The sequence below is a fragment of the Crocuta crocuta genome, unplaced genomic scaffold (assembly GCF_008692635.1).
Source record: "Crocuta crocuta isolate KB4526 unplaced genomic scaffold, BGI_CrCroc_1.0 scaffold81, whole genome shotgun sequence".
NCBI classification, from domain to species: Eukaryota; Metazoa; Chordata; class Mammalia; order Carnivora; family Hyaenidae; genus Crocuta; species Crocuta crocuta.
Genome location: NW_027527808.1, coordinates 3,697,026 through 3,714,609, shown reverse-complemented (window position 1 = coordinate 3,714,609; position 17,584 = coordinate 3,697,026). Strand labels below are relative to the sequence as shown.

The 17,584-nt window shown below is 38.9% G+C and overlaps 1 protein-coding gene across 2 annotated transcripts in view; it reads left to right on the top strand.

The window, feature by feature from the left end:
* Window positions 1-1,409: 1,409 nt before the first annotated feature.
* The window catches only part of ZFAND1 (zinc finger AN1-type containing 1), a 23,375-nt gene continuing 7,200 nt past the window's right edge, over window positions 1,410-17,584 (top strand). The window contains exons 1-6 of one of the 2 annotated variants that reach the window (XM_077774476.1): window positions 1,410-1,481; window positions 6,809-6,851; window positions 7,746-7,785; window positions 11,644-11,771; window positions 11,859-11,950; window positions 12,930-13,051. In XM_077774476.1, the coding sequence (XP_077630602.1) occupies window positions 1,427-1,481; window positions 6,809-6,851; window positions 7,746-7,785; window positions 11,644-11,771; window positions 11,859-11,950; window positions 12,930-13,051 (480 nt within the window). In that variant the 5' untranslated portion in view covers window positions 1,410-1,426. Of the gene's footprint in view, window positions 1,482-5,670; window positions 5,782-6,808; window positions 6,852-7,745; window positions 7,786-11,643; window positions 11,772-11,858; window positions 11,951-12,929; window positions 13,052-17,584 lie in introns of both variants that reach the window. The other variant, XM_077774483.1, reaches the window with a different exon arrangement.

The following is a 17,584-nucleotide window of genomic DNA, read 5'->3' as shown; positions in this document are numbered from 1 at the left end:
TGTCAGTGTAGAGCCCAACTCGGGGCTCAGTTCCACGAATCATGAGATCATGCCCTGAGCTAAAATCAAGAGTTGGATGCTTAATCAACTGAGCCACCTAGGTGTCCCTGAGCAAATAATTTAAGTGATATAAATTTATTTCCTCATCTTAACCACAGAAAAAGACACTGGTATAAATGATCTCTTAGGTTGCTTCCAGCTATAAAATCTGAAGTCTCCAGAGACACAAACAAGTCTGAGATGAAGGTCTTAAACAGATTTATTCAAGAGCAAATCTTGAAGTAATAACTGTTTCCCATTCTCACCCTTTCCCCTTCCTTAATGAATATTGATTTGGATATACCCAGTTATATACAAGGCATTGAATACTTTTCTAGTTCCTGTCATGAGTACATTTTTGATTGTCACTCATCCTACTGAGTCATTCATCCTCTGAGTTGTGTCTGGTGTCACATCAGTGGAATGGCATCCATTTGTACTCCACCTAGAAGAACCTCTACTTCTTGGTACCTTTGAAGTGGCTCATCAAGTCTGAAACTCCCCTTCATCCCAGTGGAATCACAAGCTTTCTTGAGGGAGTTGTGAGACCAGACTCTCTAAACTGAGGGACTCCATGCAGTTTAGTAAACACTTGGGACCTCAAGGACTACAGACTTATGGGGAGGAAGAAAAAAAGTTGGGGGAAAAAAAAAAACTTTAAAAAGCCTAATGAGGGGCACCTGGGTGGCTCACTTGGTTAAGCGTCCAACTTCGGCTCAGGGCAGATCTCCCGGTTCATGCTCTGTGCTGACAGCTCAGAGCCTGGAGCCTGTTTCGGATTCTGTGTCTCCCTCTCTCTCTGCCCCTCCCCCATTCATGCTGTCTGTCCATCTGTCTCTCTGTCTCTGTCTCTCAAAAATAAAAACTATAAAAAATTTAAAAAAGCATAATGACTCCCTTGCAAGAGGCATATAGTTTGTATCCACTGGTGTTAATGAATACAGAACTAAATAACCAGTGTCCTCCTTTCCTTTTGATTATTGCAAACACTTGTGCCTCTCACTGTGCTGGTTTCCTGAGTTGCATTGATTTTAAAAAGACATCCTTGTGAGGTCGTGCCCGATTAGGGTTGCTGCATAGAGGGAATTTTGCACGCAGTCTTTTAGAAAAGCAATTGGGATGGGAATATCCGTAAGGACTGGGCTCCAAGACTTCTGCCCAGGAAAAAGACAGAAATTCCCCTTTCTCTGCGCCGCCTCACTAGGCGCCTGGAGTGCAAATACACTCGCAACTCCAGGCACTCACAACAGCTTGAGTGTTTCCGGTGAATGTACCAACCCCGCCCGCTGCAGGCTCCGCCCCCTGCAGGCTCCGCCCCGAGGTCGGCCACCCTCCCAGGAGGCGCTGCGCGCGTCCGTCGTAACCCCGCCTCTTGCGGCGCCGAGCTATGGCGGAATTGGATATAGGGCAGCACTGCCAGGTGGAGCACTGCCGGCAGCGAGGTGATCTAGCTGTGCTTAGCTCTAGGCGTGGTAGTCGTGTACCCCGCGTAGTGAGCCTCCCCGGGGAGTGGTGGCGGGAGAGGGGAAGTGGTGCGGCGGCGTGGTGTCTGAGGAGACAGGGCGAGTACGTCCCTCCTGGGTCGGCAGTGAGATGTGTTGGTATTTTTTGTTGTCCCTGGGCCTTTGGCAGAGTCTTGCGGCCTCTTTGGAAGGGAACTGTGCAATTTCTGGAAACCTGTCTTGCAGTGTTCACTTTGGTTTTCGAGCGTGCTTTGCCAAGAAGTTGCGTCACTCCCACTCCTTTCTGACACTTAGGTCTGGGAGCGTGGAGACCTGTGTTCCCCTGTGATCCTGCCTCTGCGACCTTGGGCAAGACCCCTCTCTCCCCCAAACTTTTTATCTGTTACTTATCTGTCAGATGAAGGAGTTGAGCAAGGTCAGTCTTTCACCTGGTCTTCGCAGCTTTTAGTGAGAACGCCCTAGGCTTTGATCAGATTCTCCTCCTCAGACTTCTGCTGGGACAATCCCCATGCTCCCTCAGTTCTGTCATTCTTTGAATATTACCGACTCAGCATTTACTGACCTCAGTTCTGGTGCTGGAACTACATAGGAGGGTATCAAATACGGACTTTTCCATAGAAAAGTTTTCAGGATAATCTGCATTTTGGAGCATTAATAAGGTGATGGTCTCTAATAGTCAGTGGCAGTGTGGCACACGCCCTAGAATTGTCTTGCATCTGGAGCGGGCAAGTTCCTGAAGTATTAGAGCCAGATAGAATGCTCAGTCTTTGGTGCCTGAGTTTCACCCTAAATGTGTGCTGTCACTGTTGGCTGCTACTACCGAGGGTGGCAAATAGGTTTTATCTCTCATTGCAGCTTCAGTTATTGGTAGTAGGTACCTGGTGAAAGGCGTATTCCTGAAGTTTAGCCCAGATATCGTGGGAATGCTACAACGGGTTAGTGATATCTGCAGTGGGTAAAAGGGCACAATCCTTGCTAGGTTCTTGTTACTTACAGCACTCTGTATGTGTCTTTTACTACTGGCTTTCACGGCCAGCTATTCAAGAAACTTAGATTTCCTTGCACATCTTTAGATAGAGAAGCGTAGCCAATTGGGTTTTGACGGTAAGTTATGTTTATCTCTGGTATACGTGATTACCAAGTCCATGGTATCTACCAACTTCAGATATCACAGTATAAATATATATGAAATGAGACCAGGGTTTAGCTCTTTTAGATTAGTAGAGAGGGGTTAAGATATAGTGGGTATTAAGTGAGTGTCCTAAATTTTGTTTAGCTTCTAGTTGGATAGAAGGATGGTGTCAGGAAATTCTCTTAATCTTAACTCTTCCCTCTGGGTCCTCTTGGTTTGCATTTAGTTTTTATTTCATCACCCAAAGTCTCAAAATAGCAAGCATGTACAATTTTTCCAATTTCAAAAAGACCTAAGAGTTACAGTATTTTATGCTTCGGTTACTTGTTGACAAATGAATACATACTTTCTTGGCATGAAACATGCTCACAGTATCATACCTTCATTTTGCCACTTCTGAGGTAGAGGAAGAGCTTTATTCAGGGAAGGGAAGGAAACAATTCAGGACTAAGTATGGCAGTATCAATGTATCGAATTTCTGAAATACCTTTGAACACATTTCCCCATAGTCCCTTCAGGATTTTGTGGCTTAATATGTGATCTATCATAGAGAATGTATTCTGTTGTTTTTGGATGGAATATTCTGTATATGTCTGTTAAGTCCATCTGGTCTAATGTTTCATTCAGAATCCCTGTTTCCATAATGATTATCTGTTTGGATGATCTATCCATTGATGCAAGTGGGTTGTTAACGTGCCCCACTATTATTATATTGCTGTCAATTTCTCCCTTTGTGTCTGTCAGTAATTGTTTTATGTATTTGAGTGTTTCTTTGGGTACATTGCTATTTACAATTGTTATATCTTATTGGATTGTTTTTGTCATTATGTAGTACCCTTCTCTAGCTCTTGTTACGGTGTTTTTGTTTTGAAGTCTTTTTTTATGTGATGTAAATACTTCTACTTTGGCCTTTTTTTTGGCTTCCATTTGCATGGTATGTTTTTCCAGTCCTTCACTTTCAGTCTGTTTGTGTGTCTTTAGGTCTGAAGTGAGTCCCTTGTAGGTAGCACATAGATGGGTCTTGTTTTTTAATCCATTCAGTTGCCCCGTGTCCTTTGATTGGAGCATTTAGTCCATTTATATTTAAAGTAATTATTGATAGGTATGTAGTTATTGCCATTTTGTTTTATGGTTGTTTTGTAGTGCTCATGTTCTTTTCTTACTCTCTTTTCTTGTGGTTTGATGGCTTTATGTGGCTTTTTGATGGCTTTCGTGTTATGCTTGGATTCCTTTCTCTTTATTTGTGTATCTCTTCTAGGTTTTTGATTTGTGGTTACTGTGAGGCTCATATATAACATCTTTTGCATATAGCAATTTATATTAAGGTGATGGTTGCTTAAACTTGAACATATTCTTAAAAAACTACATTTTACACCTCCCCCTTTGTTTTATGTATATATCATGTTTTACATAACATTAGGACTCATTTTTGTAGATCTCCTTCATTTTACTGCCTTTTAACCCCCATGCTGGTTTTATAAGTGATATATCTACTACCTTTATTATATGTTTCCTTTTACCAGTGGAATAACTGCCTTTCATAAGTTTCTTATTTCCACTTAAGGCCTTTTCTTTCCACTCAGAGTTCCCTTCATCTTGTGTAGGGCTGGTTTAGTGGGGATGAACTCCTTTAACTTTTGTTTTTCTGGGAATCTTTATCTCTCCTCCTATTCTGAGTGATAATGTTGCTTGGTAGAGTATTTTTGGTTGCAGGGTTTTTTTTCCCTTTTAGTACTTTGAGTATATCATGCCACTCCCTTCTAACCTAAAAAGTTTTTGCTTAACAGTCAGCTGGTAGCCTTATGGAGTTTTCCATATATATATATATATATATACATACATACACACACACACACACACATATATATACATACACACACACATATATATACACATATATATATATACATATATACATACACACACACACACACACATATATATATACATACACACACACACATATATACACACATATATATACATATATACATACACACACACACATATATATGCCTGTTTTCTTTTTTCTTGCTGCTTTTAAAATTATAACCATTACTTTTTGCCATGTTAATTATAATTGGCATGGATCTCCCTGGGTTCACCTTACAGGTCCTCTCACTTCTTAGATAAGGATGTCTGTTTGCTTCCTCAGATTTGGGAAGGTTTCAGCTGTTATTTCAAGTAATTTATCTGCCCCCCCTCTCTCTTCTTTTGGGCTCCCTATAATGTGAATACTAGTATGCTTGATAATGTTGCTGAGTTTCATAATCCTATTCTCACTTTTTATTATTTTTTCTTTTTGCTCTCCAGCTTGGTTGCTTTTTATTATCCTGTCTTCCAGATTGCTGATCTGTTCCTCTGCCTTTCCTAATCTCTTGTTCTCTAGTGTGTTTATTTCAGTTATTGAATTCTTCATCTCTGACTGGCTCTGTTTTACATTTTCTATCTCTGTGTTGAAGTTCTCCTCGATTTCATCCATTCTTAAGGCCATTAATATGTGCTTTATCAGGCATGTTGCTTATCTCCGTTTCTTTTAGCTCTTTTCTGTGACTTTGACCTGTTCCTTCATTTGGCACCTATTTCTGTCTCCTCATATTATGTAACTGTCTGTGTTTGTTTGTATTTGGGAGATCTGCTGTGTATCTTGGTGGTGTAAGTTAGTGTACTTCTGTAGAGGAGGTTCTGTGGTGCCTTGTAGCACAATGCCCCCTGCTCACTAGAACTGGCTGCTCCAGAGATGTCTTCTCCAGGGGCTGTGTGCTCGCTGTTGTGCTGCCTGAGCCTCATTTGCCATCATTCCTTTTGGCTGCAGTGACCTGCTTTGCCTGCTACTGGGCAGAGTCTGGCTCCTGTACTGTTGAGAGACCTTGGTGGGCCTGTAGGTGAGTGGACCAGCAATCAGACTAGGTGTCTGCAGTCAGCCTCTGTGGTCCCAGTGAATGGCAGGGCTTTCCCCCCATGTGGCCTGCTAGAAGTTGCCAGAACTTTGGGCAGGCTGGCGTGTGGGATTATCTCCAACTCTCCCCAGGGCAGGAGTCGCTTTGGAGTGGCACTGGTCCCTGCTTGGGGAGTAGTGTGACAGGAGAGGAGCCGCTTTGGAGGGAGTCTGCTGAGGGGAGCAGGTTGGATGCGGTGGAAACGCAGGTGAATACATGGGCAGACACATGGTGCTGGCAAGGTGGTTGGTAGTTAGTGCTCGTTTCTCCAAGTGTCCAGCTCTCTGGCCTGGGGGAGGAGAAGAGAAATGGTGCCTTCTAGCACTCTGGTTCTTGGAGGGTCTCCTGAAGATCCGTGTCTCTCTAGTGCACATTCTGAGATTAGTAAGTGACTTGTCTTCATGAAAACCCCAGGAGGTTTTCATACTGCCTCTGTGCTGGTCTCCAGCAGTTCTTTACCATGCTGGCTCTTCAAGGGTCAGGACTCCGTTTACTATTGCCTCCAGCTCTTGGAGATTTCTGAAGTACCTAGAGTTAAGCCCCGCTGCTTTGAAAAGCTTGCCAAGTTTAGCCTCCCTGGTTTTCAAAGCCAGTGTTATGGGGCCTCCCATCCCCAGTGGCTGGGGTGCATGGCGTGGGCTCTTCTGTGCTTGGGGTGTCCTTCCCATATATGGTTCCTGACTGTGTCTCCACCCCTCCACCCTTCTAGTCTGGCCTCCCTCTGTAGGAGTAAGTGTGGAAGGTCTGCTCTACCGTCTTCAGATGTAGCTATTATATCTTGGTTTGTCGATGGGAGGAGGTGAGCTCAGAATCCCTCCCCGCTCTGCCATCCTCTGCCCGCCCCCCACAAACTCGGTTGTTAAACAGTTTGTAGCACTGCGAGATTAATAAACTGTGAATCGGAATTGAAACCTAGGATTTTCACTTCAAATGCAGGATTTCTGCAATATACAGTACTCAGAAACAACAGCTAGTAAATCTGGTCAACCAAAACAACCCAGAACTTTTTTTCTGACTTCACACGCTATAAGTAACTTTATCTTCTGATAATCCAGTTAACTCTGTGCTTGAGGTCGTGATAGCTTTTGTTTAACCACTACTTGTTACATTAGGATATTGGTCAAAAAGGAAAGTTCTCCAATAGATGTAGTTCAGTACTTTAAAAAATCTTTTTAAGAAAACCAAATCAAAATTCGATACTGACCAGTGCATATAACATTTTCCCTCAATTTTAGATTTTCTCCCATTTGTTTGTGATGCTTGTTCAGGAGTATTTTGGTAAGTTTTTTATGCAGCATTTGGGAGTAATTTTAGTGTTTGTAACAGGACGTTTATTTCTCAAAAGCAGAATGATTTCAAATAGTTTACTTTAGCCATTGATGTTATACATTCATAATAGTAATTACTTAAAAAAAAAGATCAGGCATAGGCTCTGATGACTTGTGGATATATGTGCCTAAACTTTAAACTTTCAGAAATGGATTTATGTGTGATTTTTATGTAAAAGTTATATTTGTGTCTTAATTGCAAGGAGAGAATATAGCCACAATATAAAGAATATGGTAGAAAAAAATCCAGGTATTATTACTCTTCATTTTAATCAAATGAAGAGCCCAGCCTATTCGTTTCTTAAACTGGATATCACCTGTCCTTTCCATGCAAAGTAAAACCTGGGAACTAACCAAAGATTTTGGAAAATTTGATTTATTTGTAATTACACTTTCATGTTGTAGGCATTTAGTGATTAAATTGAACACTGAAAGAATTATTTTCAGGAGATCACTCAGATTTATTTGGATTAAACAAAGGTTATGCATATTTTTAAGTTCTTTAGAACTAGAGCACTTCCTTTTACATTTATTTCTTATGGTCTTTAAGAAATACAAAGAATCTTTTAATTCCTTTTATTTGTGCACATTTGAAGCACTCAAAGGTATTTTAGAGTGGTGAATTGTATTTGTTTATATTGAAGTTGAACAGTTGGGTTTTGAAACTTTTAAGACTATAGATGCTCTCTCTCAATTTATCATTTCAGTTTATTCTTATATGCAGAGTTCTAATGTAGTGTAACTAATCTTAAGGATACTAACCATTAAAATATCTCCAATTTACTACAGTTATCTTTAATTATTTGACTGCATTTAAATAAACCCTTTTCTTTTTTTAATTAAGCCTTGAACACAGAAGCAGGGAGTCACATAGCTGTCCTGAGGTATGTTAATAGTTCTCCTAGTAAAACGTGTTTCTTTTTATATACTTTCATCCAGAATTTGATTTCTGGTTAAAACCAGTCAGTGTACCACAGGTTAAAATTTGGCATACTAAACTGATCATATAAAGAAGTTCTTACTCCATTTTGTTATTTTTCTCCATTTGTTTTAAAGAAAAATTGGTCTCCTTAGTAACTTCAAATTGTTAGAATTCTCATACATTTCAATTATGTTTACTTAGCCCACTTACAGCTTTAGTCTCTATGTTTATAAATACACAGTGGAGTTAACTTCCTGGTCATCTCCTCCTTCCAGTTCTCCTTCACTGTTCTGTTCACTTTCCCTGGATCCTGGAGTTAGGATTCTGTGGTTGCAGACTGTTCTGGCTCGATCAGCCTGAGCTCTCCAGGAACAAACCTTTAGTCCAATAAAAATCCCCACACCAATTCTGACCAAATTGAGAGATTAATAAAGGCTGTTAAATAGAAGCCAGAATATCCTCTATATTACTCATAAAGGATAAATTGAATGATGAAGCTTAGCGTAGAGCCTGCTAGGGTGCAAAGGAGATCCAGAATTGGGCAGATTTGAAGAGTAAGCTGAGCCCACCATATGTTAAATGCAGTTTTCTCCAGTTTATAAGAAGTGGCTCCACCTCCTTTGGTCAGAGAGAAAGGCAGAAAGTTCAACTGAGCTCACTCCATTTAGAAAGAAGTATTTGACCACACTTTTCACTTTCTATTTATATCTGACCAGAATTTACCAAGCACTTTACTAAGGAATTTTATATCTGTTCTCTCAGTTCTAGAAAATTAAGATTAAATGAGCTTCAGTCCAAATCTGGTCCTTTTAGGTTTAGGTGATTTATGGGATGAAAATAAAAATTAACATACTGGTATTATGCAGGATTAATTGGAGAGAAGTAGTCATATAGTAAACATATTTCTGTTTCTCATACAGCTTGTAAATCTTTGTACTTTCCTTTTTTCTTACAATATTTGCTTTCTACAAATGTCTCTCCTTGGATGTCAGATCTCCTTAATGAGAATCATTTCACCAGTAGACCATTAGAACAAATTTGGAAAAGTAGTTAAGAAGTTAACTCCAAGGGGTGCTGGGGTGCTCATTCAATTAAGTGTCTGCCTGGATTTCGGCTCAGGTCATGATCTCATGATCTCCTCCTAACAGCATGGAGGAGCCTGCCTGGGATTTTCTCTCTTCCTCACCTGCCTGTCCCTTCCTAAGGTGTGTGTGCTCTCTCTGTGTGTGTCTCTCTCTCTCTCTGTGTGTGTCTCTCTCTCTCTCTGTGTGTGTCTCTCTCTCTCTGTGTGTGTCTCTCTCTCTCTGTGTGTGTCTCTCTCTCTCTGTGTGTGTCTCTCTNTTACAATATTTGCTTTCTACAAATGTCTCTCCTTGGATGTCAGATCTCCTTAATGAGAATCATTTCACCAGTAGACCATTAGAACAAATTTGGAAAAGTAGTTAAGAAGTTAACTCCAAGGGGTGCTGGGGTGCTCATTCAATTAAGTGTCTGCCTGGATTTCGGCTCAGGTCATGATCTCATGATCTCCTCCTAACAGCATGGAGGAGCCTGCCTGGGATTTTCTCTCTTCCTCACCTGCCTGTCCCTTCCTAACATGTGTGTGCTCTCTCTGTGTGTGTCTCTCTCTCTCTGTGTGTGTGTCTCTCTCTCTCTCTGTGTGTGTGTCTCTCTCTCTCTCTCTGTGTGTGTCTCTCTCTCTCTCTCTCTGTGTGTCTCTCTCTCTCTCTCTGTGTGTGTCTCTCTCTGTGTGTGTCTCTCTCTGTGTGTGTCTCTCTGTGTGTCTCTCTCTGTGTGTCTCTCTCTGTCTCTCTCTCTGTCTCTCTGTGTGTCTCTCTGTGTGTCTCTCTGTGTGTCTCTCTGTGTGTGTCTCTGTGTGTGTCTCTGTGTGTGTCTCTCTCTCTGTGTGTCTCTCTCTCTGTGTGTCTCTCTGTGTGTGTCTCTCTGTGTGTGTCTCTGTGTGTCTCTGTGTGTCTCTGTGTGTCTCTCTGTCTCTCTGTCTCTCTGTCTCTCTGTCTCTCTCTCTGTGTGTGTGTGTCTCTCTCTCTCTGTGTGTGTGTGTCTCTCTCTGTGTGTGTGTCTCTCTGTGTGTGTCTCTCTGTGTGTGTCTCTCTGTGTGTGTCTCTCTCTGTGTGTGTCTCTCTCTGTCTCTCTGTCTCTCTGTCTCTCTGTCTCTCTGTCTCTGTGTCTCTCTGTCTCTGTGTCTCTCTGTCTCTCTGTCTCTCTCTCTGTGTCTCTCTCTGTGTGTGTCTCTCTCTGTGTGTGTCTCTCTCTGTGTGTATCCCTCTGTGTGTCTCTCTCTGTGTCTCTCTGTCTCTCTCTCTGTCTCTCTGTCTCTCTCTGTCTCTGTCTCTCTCTCTGTGTCTCTCTCTGTGTCTCTCTCTCTGTGTCTCTCTGTCTCTGTCTCTCTCTCTGTGTCTCTGTGTCTCTCTCTCTCTGTGTCTCTGTGTCTCTGTGTCTCTCTCTGTCTCTCTCTCTCTGTCTCTCTGTCTCTGTCTCTCTGTGTCTCTGTGTCTCTCTCTGTGTCTCTGTGTCTCTCTCTGTGTCTCTGTGTCTCTGTGTCTCTCTCTGTGTCTCTGTGTGTGTGTCTCTCTCCCTCTCTGTCTCTCTGTGTGTGTGTGTCTCTCTCCCTCTCTGTCTCTCTGTGTGTGTGTCTCTCTGTGTGTGTCTCTCTCTCTCTGTGTCTCTCTCTCTCTGTGTCTCTCTCTCTGTGTGTCTCTCTCTCTGTGTGTCTCTCTCTCTGTGTCTCTCTGTCTCTCTGTGTGTCTCTCTGTCTCTCTGTGTGTCTCTCTGTCTCTGTGTGTGTGTTTCTGTGTGTGTCTCTCTGTGTCTGTGTGTGTCTCTCTGTGTCTGTGTGTGTCTCTCTGTGTCTCTGTGTGTGTCTCTCTGTGTCTCTGTGTGTGTGTGTGTGTGTGTGTGTCTCTTGCACGCTTTTCCGTGCACTCTCTCCCCGTCCCTCTCCCTCACTCGTGCTGGTGTGCTCTCTCTTCCTTTCAAAGTAAACGTTAAAAAAAAAAAAAATTAATCCCAAAAAGATATAACTACCACTTATATAGAGGAGTGCCCTTTGCTTGTAGATTTTAAGAACTTCTCTTGGGGCACGTGGGTGGCTCAGGCGGTTGAACGTCTGACTCTTGATTTCGGCTCACCTCCTAATCAGAGGGTTGGTGAGATCCAGCCTATGTGAGGCTCTGGGCTGACAGCACGGAGTCTGCAAAAGTTCATTTAACTTGAAAAACATGGTTATTTAAAACTCAAACTAGCCTGACCTGGTTTTTTGGTTTTTGTTTGTTTTTTGTTTTTTTAATCTTGTAAAATCTCTTCTTATGTAATATTTGCTGGTAATACAGTAATAAATGCAGAATAGAGAATGTATCATAGAAACTGTCTTTAACCTTCTGTATCATAAATATAATTTTAAGTGTTCTTTCATATATACATTTAAGTAAAGTCAGCATAGAAAGTAGTTGTGACTTGCTCTTTGAGAGTTGATAAGATGGTCACCTAAGCATATTATTACTGGGCATCTATGTTTAAGATGGGTACAAAGTAGAGCTTTACCATTATGAAGAGTCTGAATAGTTGTTTTAACTTGACTTAGAAGATAAACACACCACAGTAAGAAAGTTATGAAAATGTAGAACAGTCAGCACAGTAATCATTTATCACACAAACGTTTATTATAATCTGTTAGGCAAGAGAATGAAGTTGCTCTAACAAGTGTAGGCAAAAATGTTATGTATGTTGCCTTCCAAAGTTGATGTTGATTTGTTTTATATATGAAATCTATAATGCCATTTTCTCCTTTTTCCATTTTCAGGTGACTGTAATCAATGAGAGACTGAAGTCAGATAAGCCCACATCTTACCCTTGCTCATTCAAGGACTGTGCTGAGAGAGAGCTAGTGCCAATAAAATGTCCTTATTGTGAGAAGAATTTTTGCCTGAGGTGATCGCTCAGACCCTTCAGATTATGCGTGTCTGTTTTAGTCACGTGCAAATATGTGAACTAGTGTCACTTTTCTGTTTCTCACAGGCACCGTCATCAGTCGGATCATGAATGTGAAAAACTGGAAATTCCTAAGCCTCGTATGGCTGCCACTCAGAAGCTTGTTAAAGACCTCATTGGTAAGTATCTAGAAAGCTTGTTTGGTTGTTTCCTTACTGCTGTATATCTATTAGTTACAGAGTCTTGCTGCTTATGTTGGCTTGCCTGTTATGGAAAGTGGTTTTTTTGTTTTGTTTTGTTTTTTTAAGTGTTTATTTTTGAGAAAGATACAGAGCAAGCAAGGGAGAAGCAGAGAGAGATACAGAATCTGAAACAGGCTCCAGGCTCTGAGCTTGTCAGAGAACCCAACGCGGGGCTTGAACTCACGAATTGTGAGATCATGACCTGAGCCCAAGTTGGACCCTTAACCAACTGAGCCACCTAGGCACCCCTGGAAGGTGTTTTTAATGGCCCCAGTGGTTGTGACTTGGTATAGATTTTGATGGCATTTATGTGACCATGTTTCTCTCATAAGGCTGACCAATGAAAGATTGTAAATCTCATGAAGTACCCTACCAGATGTTCTTTTATTGGGCCACTTAGATCAGCAGGTGAAGTATCATGGCTGGAAATGGTATTCACCAGGCCAGTGCAGTGGTTGGTTTTCTCTAAAGACTAATCATTAAGTCTTATCAGCTGTCCTGTGAATTCTGCTGATAATCTGAGGTGCCAGGAAGAATGTATCTGTGGCTTAAACTAGCCCCTCTGACAACATAGTAGTTCAGAATTTTCATTCTGAATTAGGGATAGTACTTTTATTAAAATCTTCTATGACCATATCTTAAAAGTTTTCTGCAGAAGTGTTAGTGACTGTTTTGGATTAAATCGGCCTAAATTGGAAAGGGAAGCATGTAACAGTGAGTTTTCTGATGTAGAGATTGCTTAGGTGAACCTCGATATTTTTATAATGGTCCTGTATGATACCAACAAAAAGAATGTAGTCTCTGTATAGCTGTATTATGTGTTATTTGTATATTTCAAAGACGTAACTACTAATAATTGAACTCTGGAAATTTTTAATGTAAAAATTCTGTGTGCTTATATGCTTATACTTATTAGATTCTAAGACAGGAGAGACAGCAAGTAAACGACGGAAAGGTGCAAAAAATAGTGAAACGGCTGCAAAGGTAGCACTGATGAAATTAAAGATGCATGCTGATGGAGATAAGTCATTACCACAGGTTGGTCTCAGATTTCAAAAAATAAAAATGTTCCAAATATAGTTGAAGCCCCCTTTTTACTTCTCCCACCTATCAAGTAACAACTAATCTGAACTTGATCTGTATCGTTTTTGGTATCACATGGTATATTTCTGTGTAGATAATGCTTAACTTTGACTTTTTTCACTTGGCATTGTATGTTTAATGTGTCCATGCTGATCCAGTTATTTCATTCATTTTAATAGGTGCACATTATTCCATAGTATGAATATACCACAATTTATTGATTTTTCCCAATGAAGATTCAGATGTTTCACAGATATTTTGCTGTTATAAACTGTTACAACAGTGAACATCCTTGTGTACATGTGGGAATGTTTTTCTAGGGTGGTCCCTTTAAAACTCCATAACATCAATTATATTTTATAGACTATCCCAGTATTTACGTGTATACATACATACTACATACATATAAACCTAGTTTAACACAGTATCAATAATACCTAGCCTTATTTGTTACATACTAGCTTTGTGTCATATACTCTAATGCTTTTTATTCTGTTTTATTTTATTTTAAAGATTGTTGGTTTTATAACCCCTAAAGGATTGAGACCATCAGATTGAAAAATGCTGCTTTAGAAAGGAATCTATCTGGAAATAGAAAAGCTGGGTCATGGAGTTTGCTTATCTTCAGCTTTATTGGACTGTTGTCAGTGGTTGCACTGATTTATCTCATTCCTACAGTGTCTGAGAGTTTGTGTTAATGTTTCTAAAGTTACTGAAGTTTAAAGTTGAATTTCCTTTGTGACTAATAAGGTTCAACTACTTTGCATTGATTTGTTGGCCATTTTATCTCTGAATTATTCATATTCTTTGCACATTTTTTCTGTTGGGCTTTTTTGGCACTTCTAAAAATAAATTTATAGGATTGTTTATATATTCTGAATTCTCATGTTTTCTTGAGTCACATATCTTCTCAGTCTATGGCTTGTTTTCACTTTGTTTCTGATCTCTTTAGTAGTTTAGACTTCAGAATCTTAATGTGCTCAAATTTATTAATTTCCTTAGTATTTGTATGTTTCAAATAAGATATTTTCTTAAATTTTTTTTTCAATAGTTAAAATAGAATAACTTTGTTTCATTTGGAATTTAGTTGTAAATAAGTAGAGATTTTTTCCCCCCAACTGGGAATTTCCTATTGTCATAAGATAATGAAGAGTCCTCCTTATAACGATACCTTTGTCCTACACCAGACTGTTCTAGATAGGCAGGACTAACTTAGGGATCTCAGTTCAGTTCCTTTGGTCTGTCTTTGCATTAATATCAAGCTCTTAATCATCATAGCTTTATAATAAGTAGGACAAGTCTGTCCACCTTATTCTTTCAACCACATCTATTCTTGGCAATTCATTTTGTTAAACTTTTAAGACCACTTTGTCTTGTTCTTTGCAATTGCAATTTTGATAGGAATTATGCTAAATCTTAAATTAGACACAGTTGACATCTTTAGAATTTTGACTCTTCCCATCTATGTCTATGATTGATCTTTCTAACTTTAGGTCCTTCTTTAGGTCTTTAACATTTTATAATGCATATATATGTAATATGTATATATTATATACATAATACATGTATACATATATAATATACATATATATACACACAAAACATACTACTTATATATAAAATATATATTTATATATCTCAGCTCCTAATTGTTTCTGCTGCTATTGTAAATAACTTAAAACAATTTTTTAAATGTTTATTTTTGAGAGAGAGTGTGCACGCATGCACTTGCATGCCCGTGTTTTGAGGAGGGGCAGAGAGAGAGGGAGACACAGAATCTGAAGCAGACCCCAGGCTCTGAGCTGTCAGCACAGAGCCCAATGCAGGGCTCAAACTCAAAAGCTGTGAGATCATGACCTGAGTCCAAGTCGGACACTCTACCAACTGAGCCACCCAGGCACCCTCATTATAAATAACTTAAAAAAAATTATTTTCCTAACTGATTATTGCTCAGTTTGTTGTATGTTTTCATTCTGTACAGCAAATAATCTTCCTAAGAGTTCCCATAGTTAGTAGATTTTCCGGGATGTTTTTGGTGTAACTTTATCTTCTGCAAGTGACAATTTCATGTTTTTTCCCCCCAAATTTTCTTTTATCCTTCTCATTATTATTGTCTTAGTGCATTGGCTGAGATCTCCAGAACAGTCTTGAATAATGTGGGTGATAGTAGGCATCTTCATCATTTCTCTGATTTTAATGCAAGTGATTTTAAAGTTTCATCAGTAAATACTATATTTGCTATAAATTTTTGGTGGAAGCCATTATCAGGTTAGCAGTACTTCTTCCTAGTTTGCTTGAACTTTATATCATGAATATTTTTAATTCTTACTGTAAGGGGTTTTTTTTCCCCCTTACATATAATATGATGATCAGGTATCTTTTCTTATAAGTGTTTTAAATTACATTAATCAATTTTTTTTTATTGAATCACCCACATATTCCAAAATAAACTACTTGACTCTGGTACGTAATTCTTTTAAAATACACTGCTAAATTGATTAATATATTATTGAGTGTTGGTGATATTAGTAGCAAGACTATGCACATAAGATTAGTTGAGTAACTTTCTTTCTTCTGTTCTTAGAAATCTTTGTAGAAGTTGGATTATTTGTTCCTGAAGGGTTGGTAAAGAGTGTTACAACATTTGAATCTGTTGCTGTTTTTGAGGGGAGAATTTTGAATACTGTTTCAATGTGTTCTTGGTTTATTTGGTTAGTCATTTCTTCTGAAATCTTGATAAATATTAATTTGTCTTAAAATTTACTACTTGATGTAGATTTTCCAGTTTATTATTCAAGTTTTTGTCTTATATTCCAGTATCCCTATTGTGTCTTTAGTAGTCATTCCACTTCATTGTTAATGTTTTATTTGTACTTTGTTTTCCCCTTGAACATTCTTACTAGAGGTTTGTGTATGTTATTTTTTTTTAATTTATGTTTTAGTTGTAAGAACCATATCTTGGTTTTATTAACCTCTCTTGTTTTGCTTTCTATGTCACTAAATTCTGAATTTTATGTTATTTTCTTTTATCTTAGATTTTTTCGCTGTTTTTCTGTCTTCTCACCTTGAATAGTGAATTTATTTTCAGCCTACTTGTTTGGGTGTGGGGTTTTTTACTTAGTAACTTGATACACGTTTAAACACAGAAAGGTTACAAAAGTAGTACAAAGATATTTTCCATATCCTTTATCCAAATGTGCTGGTTACTTACATTTTGCTCATTTTGCTTTGTCATTTTCAGTCTTTGCTCCTGCCATTCCTCTGGTTTGTATGTATGTATGTGTGTGTCTATGTACGTGTGTGCATACTAACTTTTGGTCAGCTTGATCTATCAGTGTCTGAAACTGAGGGTGTTAAAATCTTCCACTACAACTGGTTTTGTCAGATTTCTTTTTTTGTAATTCTGCTGGTTTTTCTAAATATATAAATATATATATGAAATTTTCTCATCGTTGTATCTTTATGAATTTTGCCTTAAAGCCTACTTTGAATTATAATACTGTTTCACTAGCTTTCTTTTAGTAAATACTTTTACGTCTTTAAAATCCTTTTATATTTCAACTTTTATGTGTTTCTGTTTTAGGATATCTCTTGTAAGCAGCATATAGCTGGACTTTCTTTTTTTAATCCAGTTTGATAGTATCTCTTTTATAGGTGAGTTGAATCCATTTGTACTTATTGTGATCATTGATACATTTGAACATATTTCTTCCATCTTAAGCTTTCTGCTCATCATCCTTTTCCTTTGATTTATTTCTCTCTTCTCACATCTTTCGTGTTGATTGCATTTTCTGTCTTCCTTTTATTCTGGTTTAGCAACCTTTGATTGCAGTCTTCTGTTAGTGATTATTAATATTTTACTTTTTTAAAAATTTTTATTTGGTTTTAAAATAGCAAATGTAGTACATGCTTTTCCAAGTGTAACTTTAACATGTATAAAAGAAAAAAACCAAACACCCTCCTGTGTCCATGTCCATCCCACTAAAGCAGTTGTTCTCAACTGAAGGTGATGTTTATCACAACCGGGCCTGGGGATGCTATGAAATCTAGTGGATGTAGGCCAGAGATACTGTTAAAAACATCCTACTATACATTGGACAGTGTCCACAATAAAAAGTTCTCTGACATTGCAAAATATCAGTGGCGACAAGGTTGAGAAGGGCTGCCCTAGAATATCCAATAATATCGTTCAAATTGTTTTGCAATTATTTTATTCCTTAAGCATAATAGTAAAATTTCCACAGCACTTTATTCTAGGCCCTCTTCTAAAACGTTTAATCCTCACAACACGCTTGTGAGATAGGCAGAGCTAACAGTACCTAACAGGCAAACTCAGGCACAAAAAGGTTAATAAGCAAACTTAGTAAGGTAGAAAACTACAGATTGAAACCAAGTGGACTGTCTTCAGAAACCATACTCTTTTTTTTTTTTTAATGTTTTATTTATTTCGGGGGAGAGAGAGAGACAGCGTGAGCAGGGGAGGGTCAG